Here is a 19,648-nt window from a genome sequence, read left to right as displayed (position 1 = left end):
TAGTTGAACAGCTATTCAGAGTCTTCTACAGCCAGCCCAGTCCTCATTAATACAACAGAGACTCTGGCAAATTCATTAACAGCAAAAAATATGGATAAACATAAATTAATCGTACCTTGCCTTATTCCATCTCCGTGAAAGCACATCGAATAATGCAAGTAGGATGTAAAATAAGTTCCGTAAAAATTCACAATTTTATAGAACCTTTTTTAATGGATTAAAATGATTTTACTGTTCTTAATATCATGCCCAGTGCTGTTCTTCTGGAGGTGCAACACCAAACGTAGTTTTTGATTACCAAGCGAGAAAAGTGCTAAGCATTTGATAAACACATGCTTCGCAAACATAAGTATTGCACGTGTTCTCTAATTCAATATTTTTATCTTGCTGTGTTTAATTCTAATAATGATTTGAATTGCTGAAACATTATTTGAAATTTGTATGCTTCATTCATAAAATGTATGACAGAAAGACTGCAATATTAAAACACTTGTTAGAGACTGCTGTCTGATTAAGAAAGAAAATATTAAAAAACTCTCAGTGTCCTCAAATATTATTATAACGAAACTTAATTTAACTTAATAAAAATATTTTTCAAAATATTACAATAAATTAGAATATTTTCAAAATTTAACTGACATGACGTTACTTTGAGATCATACGCATAAAAATATTATAATAATAGTAAAACATTAAATATTTATTATAATTTTAATTTCCTGTAAGGACAATTCTATCACTTATTTAAGATTAGGGGAAAATCAATTTATTATTCGAATTAGTGTTTGTCCAGAGCAGAAATTACTGAATTTTTTTGTGCTTCTATTTATCATAACACCACTGTATATTTCTGGCGAAAACCCCTTAGGATAATGTAAATAAAAGGTGCATCTCCTTAACTTGTTGTACTTCCAGCTTACAGCCCACGCAGATAGAGGCGTACTTGCAGGGACGTGGAAACATCGTAGAGTATTGGCCCGCAACCATTTCTCGTTCAGGGATGATCGTACCGACTCACTGCCACCATGCACCGAGACGAACACCTTCCAGGTCTCGGGTCTCAGCTGCCGACTCGTCTGACGTGCTTTGTTTTTCTGTGGCGTGAGTAAACTCGCAACTGCACAGGGCCCAACTGTTCCACTTAAATTGTCAATGCCAGAAAATAACGTTTTCTATGAAATACTAAATATATTTCTCGCTGAATGACGTTTCTGTTAATTCCTTAAATATTATTAGTTAATCACATAGCAGTCAGAGTATGAATAATTCGGCTGCCTGCCCCTAAGCCAGCTGACCTATATTTATAATTCCGCTGTATTTTTCGATGTTTCCTTAATAATAAGTTTTATACTTCAGAAAGCCCTCTTGATCAGACGTCTCTGGTTTAGCATCGAGTCGTATCAACAAAACCCTTTCCTCTTACAAATTTGCTATGTAACTTACTAGAATGTACCTAGGATTATTTGTTACGGAGTTTCCTCAACTACGGCGACAACACTGGTACCGTACGCTGCTAACTAGTTATAAAAATTCTTCTTGTTACTTGGTACCTCTTCAGTGGATGAGTTCTATGTTCCAAGTTCTGCATTCCTCCGGCTCGAAGATGGTTTAAGTTCGTCTTTCAAATATGACATTGGTGTCTTACCGGGAAATAGGAAAGCCCAGTAGATATCGCAGTGGCACTTCTTCGGACTGCATAACATTCTGTGAGATCAGCTCGGTGGTGTTTGGGGCAGCGTGAACGCAGCTTTCAACGACAAAAAAGCGGGGAAAGATACCCGATTTATTTTTGGAAATTCTGAAACTGTTACCACATATTTCATTCACAGAATACTAACAGGTACTGAATGCAGGGAAAATTACTTGTGCTGTGAGTGATGTACACCACAGAAAATAACTCGGAAATTTACCATAATAATGTGGCATCTAGCCTTTTTTAGTTTATCAAAACGTTATATTCACAGGAAATTCGTAGAAACAATACTGAATACTAATTTCCGCTTCTTGTTGTTCTGTTGTAAATAGGTAAAACCAGCACATAGAAGGAACAAGTGTGTGTTTTTCTGAGAATTTATCGAGTATTTGAAAGTGTTGATGATACATGTATATGATACTTGTGAGAGCATTTAAAAATCATGAGAAATAATTACCTGTAAATTTTCAAAGTTATCCCGAAGATTGTGGAGATATCTGGATGAGTAGAAATAAATGTTCTTCTAAATTAAAAAAAAATACAGTTTAGTTAAAATGTATAGGTTAACACAAATCGCTATGATACTAGGAAAATTACCGAATACCTGTTTGCAAGTGTATTAATTTGCCGCAGGTGACCCCAAGTACAATATTCCTGTACTTGATCCTCTGGTGGTGAAGGAGCTTCGTCTGGGAGACGGCTTCGTGGCGATGACACTCAAGAACATGATCATCAGAGGGTTCGGCAGCTCCAAGGTAGTCAAGAGGGAGTAGGTATCCATATTTTTCTCTAAACTAGTTTCATGCACAAGTGACATAAATATTGTATGTATGATATAAAAAAAACAATCTTCTCTATTGCAAACACCTCTTAAATAACATATGCATAATTGTGTTCAGCGATTTATTTACCTTGAAAAATAAGAAGTTAAAGTGACTCTTAAGTAAATCCATAGCCTGGCTGTGACCACTAGGTTTATAAACTACGCAAGGAACTCATGAACGTAAGAGGCAACAAGTTCAACAATGACTTTTTAAACTACGCAACACGCAAAAACGCAATGCAGCCATCCGCTAGTTTTGAACTTCTGCGTTTCGGCTCGCGTTTATTCTTCTATATCTGAAGTTAAGTGTTCCGAAAACTTCTAGAGACGCCGATGTTCTGAGCATAGATGGCAAGGATGTTATTGCTTATTGAAGTGAATACGTCTTTAAAATTGCTTTCAATTGGGAGGCAATTCAAAAAACGAATGATAACAAAATCGGGGGATATGTTTTGGTATTGAAGAAACATATCTTTAATCTCCATCCAAAATTTAATTACACCACAGGATAGTTAAAAGATCAAATAATTCGTTACGGTAAGTGAGGACTGTGACGCATCGTGCCCGGTGGAGGAGAAAGCGCCGCCATTTTGCTGCGTTTCGAGATTTCCATTTAGTATAACTTTTGACTTGGAGAAGCTACGACGTTCGTTTAAGTTTCAATCGTCAGATCTCGTCAAAATCTATCGATTGCATGCATACAATATTAGTCTAAAATAATTACAGTGAATATATGTAGTGATAAATAAAAAATATATATAATCAGATTTTATCATGTCGGTCTATACGCATGAAAAAGCCAAATCAAAATACAAAGGGCTTCCCCAAAGCAATCGATTGATAACAATAAAATACCATATGGCTGAGTGAAGCAGTGCCGGGGACGTAAATGGATGAATGCGGCCGAGTGGATCAACGACGGTGCCAGTAAATCTGCAGGTAAGGTGGTTGAAATTATACAAATGGAAGATGAAATCGATTCTATATCGACGCCGGACTGTGCAGGCATCGATTGTGTACGATCGTCGATTATGAAGACACATTGGGCAGCAGCTATTGTACGTTACACTACGACGTTTGTCGGACATTAGTGTGATGTGTGTGATCGTTTATGTTTTCTGCGTTCATTGAAGCCAACAAAAGAAAAACACTAACAGCTGCATAATAATAATTTCCCCGAAGACGCATTGGCTGATTTTAAACTGTGCCGTGCGTGTAATAAATCACCGGAATCCGACAAAGTGCCCACGTTGACACGTTCGAACGGATTTGTGTATCCACCTAAGCAACATGGTTTGCCCTTATTAGATCCGATTAGTGCACGTCTAGTATCGCCGCGACTGACATTCATGCAGACACGTCGGTTGCGTTACGACGGCCGGTGTGGTATCATCGGACAAGTCATTAATTTTATCCCTGGACGTGGGCACAATGGTGCAACAGCTACCGCGTCAATTGAACGATGATCAAGCGTTCAACGTTAACATAAACAAGAATATGATATAGAAATTTACGTATCTGAGTTGGCGTGGTCAAATAGTCAGTGGTGAAAGCTTGGCTACAATTCTTACTTGGTCAACCGTTGTATAAGCAATACAAGATTACAGTAAACTGGGATTCATTTCATGCTAACACAATAACCAGTTGTGTGGCATCCAACGCCACCGGCGATGGTCCGATCGAGCATCTACAGTGTGACAGAGGTGCACCGGAATCGGAGGTTCTGCTTGCAAGGCTGTTACGTACACGTATTCAAGTACAACACACGGCCGTGTCCATGACACAGCCATAATCAATTTTTTTTGTTGAAATTTATAGCTATTAGAATCATGGGTACATGTTGACTGGACAATGTCAATGCAAATATTAGCAACTGGCATAATTAGACGCAAAATTAATCTGAAGAAGGTATTCGAAAGTGTGAATTTAACCATTAATGAATTATTAAACATTAAAAACCACGAATAATAAGAGAAATTGGTGAAGACAGAGTCCTTTTTAAACCGTAGTTCATCATCCGTTTTTGTATGTAACTCAGTGAAACTTCACACAGAAACAGAAGAAAGTCATATGTCCGTGAAAACGGGGTTACAGAAATTCGAGATTATAAATAATCTTTTGAAACCGCGAGGGGTTTAACATCACAGTTTTGACGAATGGCAGTTTTTTCACAATCATGAGAATACGATAGATACACCACCAAATCGGTCAGTTGTTTGGAGGACTTGATTTTGTCACTATTCTCACATAAGGTATTTTGTATTTATTTTGTTTTTAGCTCACAATTTTTTTACTTTTTTCTCACGTATTCACAAGAGTTTCACATGTGTTGTGCTAGCAGCATTTTCCACAGTGAGCGTGGCTAATCTTTATACTGAACTTTTAAAAGTGGTTTATATGTTGTAGCTTCATTTCAGTTCTCATCACTATCAAAACTTCACTCAAATCATAGGGTAAATATACTGTAGATTCATAAATATATCCCAAAATAAAATTGACTATTTTATGAATTATTTAACAGAAAACACGAAGGAATTATAGAAACTTTACACTTACGTATAGATTAAATTGTATCATTAAAATTGAAAATGGTAACACAACTTATAGTTTCATGATGCAGTAAGACGAACAAAAATACTTAAATTGTTTGAATGGAACCCTTTCAACACAGTCTCAATTCGTAGGTAGATTTCAAAGTAGGCCTACATATTTATTTTGGCAATTTGTTGAACAAATTGTAAAAGATTCTTAAACATTCTAAAACTTTATTTATACGTGTTTAGATATCGTCATATAAGGAATACACAAATTTTCGCAAAATGTTTCAGTTGTTTTCTATTAAATAACTCCAGCGTTAATAGGTTTTTTGGAATACTATTGATAATAATAGCATTGGCCAATGAGCTATTATCACCATTAACACTAGTAAAAATTCTCACTAAATATTTTCAATGAGTGTTTCTGAGCTCGCCAGTGATGTGTAAACATCTAACCTCAGTAACGAGCGAATTCATGTCTCCTCATGTTGTTAATGTTGCAAATAAACCTATGACACAAAACTAAAAAAAATAAAGTAGAAATGTTTAAAAAAATGACGAGCGTGAATAATAAATTGATACTATTTTCAGATACTATTATTTCTGGAAGCGAATCACTGACACACTTTCTGCGCCCGCCGCTAGAGAACGCTACCTGAATCTTAATTGTTGCTTGCCACCATTAATCGCAGATAGCAGATAGGGATGAACGAAATAGTTGTTTTCCAATACAGCTTTTGGTTTGATTGAATAACTGGTTATTTAGATTGTTAACGGTATCAGTTATTGGGTATTAATGTCTGTTTTCAATCACTGAATATTACAATTGAGTAGAGTGACGAAAATCTGTTACCGCCATCAAAATTATTACATGATTTAGTACTTAGCCTTTAACCTTTATTTTTCAATAAAGAATACTAATTTACGAGTTTACAGTTGTTATAATGTACAATTTGATCTAAACACCTTATTTATTTGCATAATTAGGAAGAAATTTTAACTGACTGAATTAATGACACATTTTTTAATAATTTAGCTCATATTACGCTTAAATTTGACGTGCAGACGCAATATCCTATTATTAATATACTGACCATCTTTTAAAATTCACTAAACATTAAATACTATAAAGTTTTACATATATTAGAATTTATACTTCTATAGCATTACTGAAATACTTAAATAAAACATTTTAAAATACATTTGTATTTGCTTGAAGGTCTGAAATAAGTCTGTAAATACTTCCTACAAACAAACTTTAACCGTATTGTGCTGATTCAACTTAATTATTAGATATACCTTATTATTATATTGTAATTTTACTAAATAAATTCAAAGAGACTACATTCTAACCATGCACCTTAAAGTTCACAAGAGCGTGCTCTACCGATATGCTATTTAACCAATTAGGAGGAGAATATAATATTATAATGTTTGTAATGCAATTATTCTTAGGTATTTTAAACTTGTGATTACTTTTTACTATGACTATTTTAGTTTACTTAATATTTTCCAGGGTATTTTCTCCATCAGAAAGTTTCATTTTGCACACCAATACGTTTAGTATGTACCCTAATGTTAAAGAAAGTGACTATACACGGGCTTATGTTACTGCATGTGGGTCCACCACTTTTGATCGACATTTCCATCATCACTTTGGTTCCATTTTCACGATATTAATATTACCAAATGCCGTATACCGAGAGCTAAGATGTTAGCTAATCAATAACATACATAATAACTCCTATAAGAGTAAAATTAAACAAATTATTCTACCCATACGCAAAAAAAAAGTTTCATACAAACAACTTTAAATTATTTAGGAAGTTCTAACATGTAAAAAAGTAGCCCATAATTCTGGTCTACGAGGAAGGTAAAAAAACATTTTGGTTCTGCGACCTAATTTTTGTAGTCTAAATAAGATAAAGATAATATTTTTGAGTCTTACAACAATTTTAAACGGTGATTCTATTGCTACCACGACCACTTTCTAGTTTTGATCTATCAAATAAGCGTGAAACAAGCGTCTTTACATAGTATTTAAGTTTATAATGTTTTAAACGTGTTTAGTACTGTCTTTGATCATTGTATTTTTTTTTTAATTCCAACCTAATAGTTTTTCACCCGTTGTCGTTACAGTTGGGGTTATCAATAAACCTTTCAAACTATTTTTTCTGCTCCTCTAAGAAAGAATAGTGACATAAAGTGGCTGAAATAGTTTATGAATTAACGTATGTGTGTGTTATTATTGCACACAATTACCAAGATGTTATTTAGATTATTAATAAAAATTATTTTTTCAAAAACAAATATTTTATTTAAAAATGGTAAAAATTCAATTGTATGTATGTCTAGTTATGAAATAGCCACTATTATACTGATCTCTTGACGTAAGAAGTATTAATAAAAAACCTTATTATCATTCACGAGTGTTAATTTCGTTTGAAGTTGGTTCTTGATAAGTGTTACGAACTAAGGAAAACAGCTTGAGTTTATCAACTGTACCCTGTTTTGATAAAAAATCAAGTCGACTTAAAATACAAACTAAAATAAAATTCTAAGTGTCCCTAAATTCACTGGGATGTGATTGTTTTGAGTCATCAGTCACCAGATTTTTTTGATTGAACTCGCCATATACTCTTACTTTTTGACATGCCTTATCTTTTCTTAGTCCGATAACTACCTTACCGTAGAATATGCTTTATTTCTGCTCTCTACTTTTCCTTTTTGTTATGTTTACAGACATTAAGTCTTAAAATATGCTCTTTATTATTTGAATTGTGTCTAAAAGCCTTACATTCGGTCTTATTCAAGCACAGGATAATAGATACGGATAATATTTTACAAAAGCCATGTTTCTTTCTGGTGAAAGTATAACCAATGTGTACTAAGATTCTACTACTGATTGTTTTGTACGTATATGATAATTATGTTGTTCTGGTTTCAGGCACGACATCCTACTTAAGCAAATGTACGCAGATCTCTCTGTCCCACAGTTGGTCGTCGATTCTGAATACGAAATAAGCGGCAGTTTGCTGAATCACCTCATAGTCGGTCGTGGATACAGCAACACAACCATCGGTAATTTAAATTTAGTTTAGGTCGTAAACGTGACATGGTACTAGGCCATATTTAATTAAAAAGTAAATGCGTAACATTAGATTTATTGGACTTAAGTACTTATAATAACAATGGCGAAGAAATGGTGAAATGCAAAAACGTTTCACTGATAATACCACCATTAAAAATATTTTGGCCCATAGGAACTATTTCTGATAGCCATGTTGTATCTTTACATGTGTATTATACATAAATTTCAAAACTTTGAGGTTACAAGTTCAAGAGCAAAGTCATTACCCAGCTTAAAATTACTAATATATGACCCAATTTATGGCCACTGAATATGCAATATTGAAGAGTAGCCCTACCTATCAAATTATAAATTAGGATACAACAATAATTAGTGGTTACCTTTCATAGTTTGCAATTTTTTCTAAGGATTTAAATAAAAAAGCACTAAATGATAGGTTTTAAGTTCAAAATGAGGTTTTAAGAGTCATTTTAAAAAAAAAAACATTTTTGGAGGTGAGACCTTCGTTCCCCCCCTCAAGGTCTGTAACGGCACTGTAGCTACAAACCCAGAAACAGGAAAAATCTCTTATCTTATTTTTAAATGTCGTGTATTCAAAATACGAATTATTAGACTAGGTTTTTCAAAGCATCGAAACAAATCATCGAAATCACGCATGGTTAAGTGGAAGGGCTATTCTAGCGGCTAAAAATATCGATGTGTACGATACGAACAATATCATTCGAAACAGAACCGCAGGTGAAACAGTGACATACAAATTCATTGACTCCGTGATAAACCAAAGTAAAGTAATGAATTTTCCAGCGGAATTTCTGAATTAACTCGATGTTTCTGTATTACCTTCACACATTCTGAAATTGAAAATTTCATTGCCAATTATATTACTCCGAAAAATCAATCAGCCAAACTTATGCAATGCCATGGAATTGGTAGTTGGAAAAAAATGATGAACAATCTAATTAAAGTAACATTTCTGATTGGACCACATGAAGGTGACGACGTACTACTTCCACGAATACCACTCATTCCGACTGACATGGCATTTGAGTTTGAACGTCTTCAATTTCCAATACGCCTTGCGTTGGCTATGACTAACAATAAACCGCAAAGACAATCTTTTTAAGTGTACGGTTTAATTTAGAAAACGAATTCTTCTCTCACAGACAATTATACGTCGCATACTCAAAAGTCGGTAAACAGTCTGATCATTACATTTATGTAGAAAACGGACAAACAAGAATTGTAGTCCATCCACTAGTTTTAAAATAAGGAAATTATTATTTGTAAAAAAAATTTCTTCCTTTCCTTTCATTACACAGCATAGCCACATCAACGCAAAGCCGGATATTAAATTAAATTATGCGTTTTCTCAGTGAATTCAGATTCACTAGAATGCTTTTGTTTACTTTCCTATTCATTTCATTTAAGACTGAGCCACAGCGAAGTGTGGACGAGTTTATCTTGTATATTTAGTGAATGTTTGAACAAACTTAAAGAAATATAAAAAATATAGAACCTAAATATTCCATTTTCACAAAGATCTCGGTTTGAACATAAGACCATCAAAACTTTGCACTAGCAATTAAATCGTGCAAAATATTTATTTGTAAACTATACGTTTCTAGTATATAAAAATGAAAGATTGAATGTTTCATGGTGTACAACTCAGTGGCTTGAAGGCTACTTGTGTTTCTATGACACAGCAAAATAACATTCTACGTACATATTTTCCTATTTAAAATCTTAAATTTTGTAACTAGCCCTACACTATTACAGGTTGCTCACGTCTTCTATAGGCCAGCCCAATTCCTTTCCAATATATTTGGTCAGTGTTATGATTTGCCATCTATTATGACCTAGTTTCGACGAGTCATTAAGCCCAAACAAACACAAAAATAATACTTAAGTATACATGCAAACACTTAAGTATACGTGCAAACACGAATTTTTTTGCATTGGTATGTATGTATATATGCACGGATGATTGTCGATTAATTAATTAATCGAACCTTCCTCTTCAATCTTAGTTGTCTGTTTGCGGATTCTTTCAAGCTAATTGTAGCTATTGCAAACATACACAAACGGAAGTGAAATTCTGAAAGAAAAATAATTGAGTGTCATAATTTATAGAAATGACAACAAAGAATATTTTATAATTAATTAAGTGCACATTTAAAACTTTTAAAGCGCATGCAATGTTATTCTATGAGTTGCAATTTGTGATTATCACTTAATCTTACTTTATTTTACAGATGACCTGAAAATTAAATATGTTATGGATTACGATTTGATTCAGAAGGCAGATGGGAAGGTCTACGCTATAAAGAAAGATAGTCAAACGTTTTTTGACATCACAGGCGGTAAAATGTATTTGAGTGATTTGTTCGACGGAAACAAGGAACTGGGTAAGTTATTATTCAGCTCCATAAATACTTGTGGGTAAATATTTTACTACGGCCAAAAAATAACCTGTAACGATAATTTTTCTTTGATTTCAGGTGAAAGTGTAAACAAATTTTTAAACGATCACTTCTTAGCAGTTTTCCAGCAAATGTCTGCTCCCATTGGACTCAAAATTGTTAACATTATGGAGGATGTTCAAAACCAACTTTTCAACCTCATCCCGTTCAATGATTTGTATGCTTAATCATCGGTCACATAAAAAAATGTAAGTAACTAGACAAAAGTGGCTGAAATCTTTTGTAAACATTTTAAGATACTATAAATGTTGTATTTAGAGAGTATTAGTTCCTATTAGACCAACTCTGGAAATCAATTTACTGCTTAAAATCAAACAGGAAAATGTTTTTATTAAAATTTCATAAAATCCTTTGTTCAGGTGATAGTAAGACGCCCCGCGGCTGTATGTTTTTCAAATTTCATGTTAATTATAAGTAATAAAGGACATCAGTTGCTCAATTTGTTTGTTACCCTCTATTAAGACTTTTAGCAGGACAGGAGGACACGACTAAAGACACTTTTATGGTACGCATTTTGCGCACTATGTTTGTGTGACGGGTCGTACCACATGTTTCGTCGATTGTGTTGGTACACGATCTGACCACCGCGCGGCATCGCTGCGGCCTGCTGGGTCGGAGGAGGTCGTGCTGACCGCTCCCGTGCACCGGACTGTATGTTCCTACCCGGACTGTGTGAACCACCCGTGGCAGCGGGCTGTTCGGCGGAGACTACAGCGCCGATAGCACGAGTTCGAGAGGTGCCTGGGTACAGTGAGCCAGACATCAGGCTCGTAGTTCCCGTAAGCGCTTGCCGCGTTAAGACTAACGGTGTTGGACTGTTGTTGGACTGAGTGGCACGAACAGTGTGAACAGTAATTGTTTCGATAATTATTCATTTCCCCAGACATTACTTATCAACGCAATTTGGGCTGGGCTGTTGCATTACGCAATTAAAGCAGTAAATCTGCTGTGGAAACTTTTTTCTGGTATCGAGACAGAAGATTTTGGCATTTTTAAGCGGATACCAAGTTTAGCGTTTACGATCTTTATCTATCAGTTATAGCTCAACCTCGTCACGACTTATAAGATTATTATATTTTGGTAAAATAATTGCGGTATAATTCAAGAATGCCATGCCGATAGATGAACCAAAACCTTTTCTACTTCTCGTGCATTTCTGGGAAGTTATTTGTTTATTCAGACAATTACACGCAGTTCTAAAGAGAAGTGGGTGCGGCCCTTATGTTTGGGTCAGACTATAAGTCGCTTGCGACGCGAGCATGTGTGAGCAGGCTGGTTGCTTGAAGTTTCCGCGCAGGCCTGTTGAAAACCCCAGAGCGGTGAGAAGAAGAGACTTGTGCGCTTCTTACACAGGATTTTGTACATTTAATTTACCGTTACAAACCATAAGGCAGTTTGACATCGCGGGTAGTATCATCCAAATTTTCTCCAAACCTTTTTTGCGAAACTTTGTACAATTAAGTTGGTCTTTTTTGTTTTCTTTTAGCATGAGTATTATATCTGTTGTGACTGAGAACAAACTTCATATATTATACATACATTGTTTACATTGTTTGCATGATGTTGATATCCATGACTTTCTTTGTCGGTTGTTTTTTTTTATGGTGATAATATGTTTTGTTTGTATGAACAATGTACCATTAAAGAGTAAGTAAACTTGAGTTAACTAATTTGGTTCTATATCATTATACCTTGCTTTCACAACAGGTTATGGGCCCAGAAACGTGAAATTATGATATATATTATGAAATTATGATATAGACGTAAGAAAACATGGTATTAGATATGGCAGCAGGACAAGCTCATAGCTCATTGACGACGATCGAAAAGTTGGTCGGACGGGAAAACTATAATACTTGGCAGTTTGCAATGAGAACTTATCTGGAACATGAAGAATTGTGGCAGTGTGTCACAGGTGAAGAAAAGGATGACAAGAAGATTATACGCGCTCGGGCAAAGATTATTTTGTCAATCAGCTCTGTAAATTATGTACATGTTCAAGACACTTGTACAGCAAAGGAGGCATGGGACAAGTTGAAGAATACTTTTCAGGATTCAGGGTTAACAAGAAGAGTAGGATTGTTAAGGTCTCTAATTACGACTAGGTTAGAAAGCTGTACTTCTGTAGAAGAGTATGTCAATAGTATTATAACTACTGCACACAAACTCAGAGGCATTAATTTTGAGGTTAGTGAAGAGTGGATTGGAACATTATTGTTAGCCGGGTTGCCAGATGATTATAGGCCAATGATAATGGGACTAGAAAGTTCAGGAGCGCCTATTACTGGAGATTCTATTAAGACCAAACTATTGCAAGAAGTCCAAGTAACTGCAAGAAAACCAGGAGTTCCTGAACAAGAGTCTGCCTTCTACAGCTCCAAGGCGAGGAGGGATTTCAACAAGGGTCCCAAGTGTTTTGACTGCAATGGGTATGGCCACATAGCACGTCATTGCCCCCAACGATTTGAACGTGCAAGATATTCAGAGCACAAGGGCACAGAAAATAAAGGCGCCGGTCACCGTGCTTTTCTGAATGTTGTCCTCACTACAGGAAATGCTGATACTGAGGAATGGTACATTGATTCGGGGGCAACTGCACATATTACAAGAAAACTCAGCTGGCTATCAGGCACTCGTGAAGATACAAATGATCAAATCATGATGGCGGATAACAATAGACTGCCAGCTAGAAGCAAAGGAGATGTACACTTGAAGGTATCTGTAGCTGGAAAGGTAGATACTGTTAAGGCAGAGGAAGTTTTGTTTGTACCTGATGTTTCAACTAATCTGCTGTCTGTGAGTAGAATTGTCAAGCATGGCCACACTGTGTTGTTCTCTGATAAGGGTTGTTGCATTTATGATACTAACTGGGAGCTGGTGGCTACAGGCTCTTTAGTGAACAATATGTACAAGCTGGACCAATCTGAAGAAAGAGTCAATTGTACCAGATCGGTTTCTGGCAGTGCTCTGTGGCACAGAAGGCTAGGTCATTTGAACCGATGGGGTATGAAACAGTTGCGGGATGGATCCGCGTCGGGGCTGAATTTTTCGAACGTGGACAGTGCTACATGTACTACTTGTGTAAAAGGCAAACAGCAAAGACTCCCATTCAAGCATCAAGGAACAAGGGCACTTGACACATTGCAGTTAGTGCATTCTGACATTTGTGGTCCAATGGAAGAGTTGTCGATTGGAGGTTCCCGCTATTTCTTCACTCTCATAGATGATTACTCTAGAAAGGTATTCGTCTATTTTTTAAAATCTAAAAGTGAAGTCACAGATACATTCAAGGATTTTCGATCCATGATTGAGAGACAAACAAATAAGCAAGTCAAAATATTGCGTACAGACAATGGGGGTGAATATGTCAACAGTGGACTATCGATGATCTTGAAGGAACTTGGAATCCAACATCAGACCACTTGCCCCTACACACCTGAGCAGAACGGTCTAGCAGAGCGACTGAACCGCACTCTTGTGGAGAAGGCACGTTGTTTGCTCATCGAGGCAGGGCTGGATTACTCTTTTTGGGCTGAAGCAGTGAACACAGCGGCTTACTTGCACAATCGTTCCCCTTCTAGAGTGTTAGCTGGAAAAACACCAGAGGAGGTCTGGAGTGGGCACAAGCCAGACTTGCGACATCTGCGAGTTTTTGGGTGCAAAGCCTTTGCACACGTTCCCAAGCAAAGACGTAGACGATTTAGTGAAAAGGGTGAAGAATGCATCTTTGTAGGCTACTGTGAGAACTCCAAAGGATATCGACTTCTCAAACAGGGAACTACAAGAGTTATCAAGAGTCGTGATGTAGTGTTCATTGAGAATAAAGGAGTTCACAGAGTTCACAGTGAGGCTGAAAAGGATGTGTTTAAACCTATTCCAACTGCATTTCTCCAGTTAAAGGAAGACATTCCCATCATGGTACCAGATGATGTTGAAGACAATTCATGCCATGAAACAGATAGTTTGAATGAATTTAAGGGTTTTGAGGCTCAAGAAGGCTTCAGTCAAGTGGGAGACTGTGCAATTGAAGACTATGTATGTAGCGAGGAACAAATTAGTGATGATACACAAGATCAGCGGCTCCGACGTTCTGGTAGAGCCCAGAAACCAAAACAAATGAAGGACTTCATCATGTACAAGGTTAATGTTGACTCTGCTGATCCTCAGACTCTGGAGGAAGCTCTAGCATGCTCTGCGAGAAAACATTGGATTCATGCCATGAAGGAAGAAATTGACTCATTAAGACAGAATAACGCATGGGAAATCGTAAACCTACCAGCTGACAGAAAACCCATCGACTGCAAATGGGTATTCAAAACCAAAAGGAACACAGAAGGAGGAATAGAACGTTATAAGGCCAGGCTGGTTGCAAAGGGTTGTGCTCAAAAAAGAGGAATTGATTATGAAGAGACATTTGCTCCTGTAGTTCGTCACTCGTCAATAAGGATAATTTTAGCATTGGCTGCAAAGTATGACCTAGACATTGATCACATGGATGCTGTGACAGCCTTCCTACATGGAGATCTTTCGGAAGATATATATATGACTCAGCCAAAAGGTTTTGAAGAAGGTGAAGAGAAGGTTTGCAAACTTTCAAAGGCAATATATGGTCTTAAACAAGGTAGTCGAGCATGGAATCAGAAGCTAAATAGAGCTTTGGAAGAGATTGGGCTCTCTCGTTCAATGATAGATCAGTGTATATATTTTAAGGTAGAAAGTGGGAGCATCGTCATTGTAGCTGTCTATGTTGATGATTTACTCATTGCCTACAACAACAGCCAAACCAAAAATGCCATTAAAAATGGATTGATGGAGAGATTCAAGATGAAAGATTTGGGAGAGGTCAAATGCATTCTGGGAATAAGAGTTACACGGGACCGTACTGCAGGGAAGATCTGGATTGATCAAGAAGGTTATATCAAGGAGGTGCTGTCCAAGTTTAACTTGGAAGAATGCAATCCAGCAGTCTGCCCTAGTGACATCAACCAAAGGCTGTCGAAGAATATGGGATTGCAATCACAAGAACCTGAAGAGTTCAGCAACGTACCTTACCAAGAGGCTATTGGAAGTTTGATGTATGTTTATCAGGGAACCAGGCCCGATATTGGATTTGCATTAAATGCAGTTAGTAGATTCAGTAGTAACCCCTGTAAGGCTCACTGGGTGGCTGTAAAAAGAATCATGCGTTATTTGAAGGGTACAGCAGATGTCAAGCTTGAATTCAGTAGTAGTGAATCCAGTGACATTACAGGACATTGTGATGCAGACTGGGCAAATGATATCGATGATCGACGTTCCACTACTGGCTACGTTTTCACTATGCAAGGAGGTGCTATTACCTGGAGTAGCAAGAAGCAGAGAACTGTAGCGCTGTCAACAGCAGAAGCCGAGTACATGGCACTCTCCGCAGCATGTCAAGAGGTACTTTGGCTTAGAGGATTGATAGGCGAGTTAGACAATATTTGTTCACATGGAGCAATAAACATTTTGTGTGATAGTAAAAGTGCAATTGATTTGGCGACATCACCTGGTTATAGAGCAAGAACCAAGCACATTGACACAAAACATCATTTCATACGTCAGCTTGTAGAAGACAAGGTGATCAACGTGATTCATCAAGGTTCTGTTGGCATGATTGCTGATGTGCTGACCAAAGGCCTGCCAGTCACCAAACACCGTTTCTGTGTTCAAGGAATGGGACTCAAATCAGTGACCTAATACATTCACAAAGTATGTTCTAGTGGGAGTGTTGTGACTGAGAACAAACTTCATATATTATACATACATTGTTTACATTGTTTGCATGATGTTGATATCCATGACTTTCTTTGTCGGTTGTTTTTTTTTATGGTGATAATATGTTTTGTTTGTATGAACAATGTACCATTAAAGAGTAAGTAAACTTGAGTTAACTAATTTGGTTCTATATCATTATACCTTGCTTTCACAACAATATCAAGGTTATGCATTCACGTTAACGTTACGCCAAGGTTGAAAGACTCTATTTACATGAGCTATAAGCATGGGTTATTGCATTATGGTGAGTGGTAATCAACTGTAAATTAAATCAAAACAGTATTTTAAATATCGTTATCAGTGTTATTGTATTTTCATTCTTAATGTTTTATCTAATTTGCGTAATTTGGAGGTGCATCCTATTAGCATTATGTATTCACCCAGGCCATATTAATTTATTTGGATACTTTAATATCACTCTTTTTCAATTTTCGTAAAGAAAGCCTTATATTGTGTTTGTGTCAAGTCCTAGTAAGAGAATTAGATGTTTAATTCAGGGTAACTCACGCTTGCCTCTGACTAAATTTTGTGTCCACCACCCGCATAGAAACCTCAATATTTATAAATTTGTTTATTTATAACTTATCAGTAGTCTAACTTACCGCTTCTAAAGCTTATTACTTTAAATATACTTAAGCCACAACAAATACGATTGTACCATTTGAATATCTGTCAGAAAATCTTGTTTTAAACTTTAAGTTACTTTAAAATCTGGCCTTATTGAGTTAAAACATTTGAATATTTCAAAAATTAAAATTGTAAAAAATATTTTTATTTATAGGATTTTTAAACCTTTCCACATAATATGTTAAATTATTCAAAAACATATTCATCTAATGTACTTTACATTGGTTTATACAGATATAAAAACAATTGCAGAAATAACAGAAAATGATCATGAAATTTAAATAAACCTTAATTCAAATTGAATTTTTTTGTATGGACGGGAGGGAATGAATAACAACTCGTAGTAAATTAAAAAAAAATCTCATCTATTTCGAAAAAACCTTAATAGGAAAGGTTTACATTAAGACAAAATACACTGTAAATAGTTTTTTTTACAGCGTGAAAACCTGTTGGAAACCCTGTTGCTAACGATATCACTTGTAAAACTGCAAGGCAAGGCTTTGTACTATAAGTATGCATTTTTACAATGTCTGCCTTATAGTGATACAAGTGATATCGTTGATAAAATTGTTTCCATTAACTATCAATGTAAAAGAATAAACGATTTTTTAGATTGAATGGTTCTTCTTGAATTATTTAAATCAACACATACAGGCAGAGAGATTTAACGGAAATCATTTCGTGATATACAACAATTAAAATAGTTATGGCTAGAACAGCTACACACAACTTATGTCGATGACTCTGAGTAACTGATTTGTAACTCATTAATACGTGCTTTAATATCGCACTGCCTACATCTAGAGCATTCGCGCCTCAATATATTTTTCTGAGTAATGAAATACCTTATGTACGCCGGCAGGTCGTGCTGCTTAAACTTAAACTGCTTTTCTGGAATGCATGAGTTTATTGCAGTTTGTATATTAACTGTGAGTTCGGTAACTGCTGATTCTAATTTTTTTGAAAGGTTGGCAGCATCGAATGCTGGCAAATGATCGATTAGGTGCGTCTGAAAGCCTCGCCAGTCAGATATTTTATAGTCTTTGACTTTTATCGGTGGATTAGTGACAGTGTTCACGTCATCGAGTATTAGTGGCACCTGGGTGTGCGAGCACACAGGCTGTACTTCGATGTGGAGCTCCCTTTCACGGTGCTGACTCAGCAGAATTCTTTCTCAACTGAGGCTTTTTTTTTACTTGTTTGCTTGAGTCTCCGAAAGTACACTCTGTTGTGTGCCTTCCAGAGACCCTTTGCAGTTTGTTTTGGAGTACCTGGTCTACTGGACCTTTACCTCCTGCCTAGGGGATAGATTTTGCACCTATACTGAATGTGGCTTTTGCCCTGCTTAATTTTATTTCATGTGTTTCTGCCCCAACAAACACCTCCATAACTATAGGGGTCAGTCAGTGTGGCCTGGTGTTCTGACGCGGTATTTATACATATACAGGGGCCGATCGCAGCTGAGCTGTGATTGGTCCCTGAGGTCGGTTTTAATTGAAGGATGGTGAAAACAATCAGTAGCTTCATGGGATCTGTATATTTTTATGCATACATAATTTAGAACTGGCTCACAGTTGCTACTTTGTTGTTCATCAGCGTATAAAAAAAATAATTTTCTAGAAGCTATAGTATATGTATTAATTTTAGTCAATATGTCTTGATATGACTCAAAACTGAATATTATGTTTAAGTAATTTGAATGTTGTGTTAAGTAATTAAACAAATTAAAGAATTTAACCCATATTCTTGCAACAAACCCATGAACATTAAAAAGGTTGTTCTAGCATTTCCTTTGATTTAAAGCATGACAAATACAAACATGTAATTTTAATTTTTTACTTTGGCAAGTTTTCATTTAAGTATGTAATCTTATAAAATAATTGTATATAACCTGTCAATAGCATTCTGTAATATAATTTTAACAGTAAATTCCGTTATTGTAATGTTCAAACTTTTAATGACTATTAGTTATGCTTTATAGCTACAATATTGTGATAACAATATGCGAACTAATGTGTTGCACATATTCGTTCACCGTATTATGATTGTAAATGAACAAAACTTAGGTTATCTGGAAAGTGAACAGATATAAAATTTAAAGTACGGATTTTACCACATCTTGCTTTCAGGTAATTACTTTAACTTAGTTTTCCTTGCATTGTTTCAGACTGAAGTGCAGAAACCGTGTTACCAGAACAGTTCCAGTGCCATATAAACTCTTCTCTTCCTGTTCGGGAGAAACCACCAAACGTTAATAACTTCTACTGAGCAAGATTAATTTTATTTTCATATTCCTGAGTGTTTTAAAAATTTCAAAAAAAAAAAAAAATTTACTGATATCCTGAGAAGTGTAAAGCTCGTGAAACTTATAAGTAAAAATGGGATGAGTTCAGAAACTAAAATTATGCGCTAAAATGGATTAAGAATATAAATAAGTGTTTATTTTACTTTTTACAAGGATCATTTTAGGATATTTTAGTGAAAATGTTTCGGTTTTGTGTCACAAGTAAAAAAAGTATATTCTCAACTATATTTCATTAGGAATAGCGAAATATTTCTTGAAATCTAATTTTCATTATAATTGTGAAAAATGCAAATTTT

General features: G+C 35.7%; 1 protein-coding gene across 1 annotated transcript in view; it reads left to right on the top strand.

Annotated features, from left to right (window-relative positions):
* The window catches only part of LOC134532374 (circadian clock-controlled protein daywake-like), a 29,210-nt gene extending 9,870 nt beyond the window's left edge, over nt 1-19,340 (top strand). The window contains exons 2-6 of the mRNA XM_063368810.1: nt 2,327-2,462; nt 8,001-8,134; nt 10,397-10,549; nt 10,643-10,812; nt 19,215-19,340. Coding sequence (XP_063224880.1) covers nt 2,327-2,462; nt 8,001-8,134; nt 10,397-10,549; nt 10,643-10,791 — 572 coding nt within the window. The 3' untranslated portion in view covers nt 10,792-10,812; nt 19,215-19,340. The remainder of the gene's footprint in view (nt 1-2,326; nt 2,463-8,000; nt 8,135-10,396; nt 10,550-10,642; nt 10,813-19,214) is intronic.
* The last annotated feature ends 308 nt before the right edge of the window (nt 19,341-19,648 follow it).

The sequence above is a fragment of the Bacillus rossius genome, chromosome 5, assembly GCF_032445375.1.
Source record: "Bacillus rossius redtenbacheri isolate Brsri chromosome 5, Brsri_v3, whole genome shotgun sequence".
NCBI classification, from domain to species: domain Eukaryota; kingdom Metazoa; phylum Arthropoda; class Insecta; order Phasmatodea; family Bacillidae; genus Bacillus; species Bacillus rossius.
The sequence above is the reverse complement of the archived record's forward strand: the minus strand, read 5'-3'. Positions and strand labels throughout refer to the sequence as shown.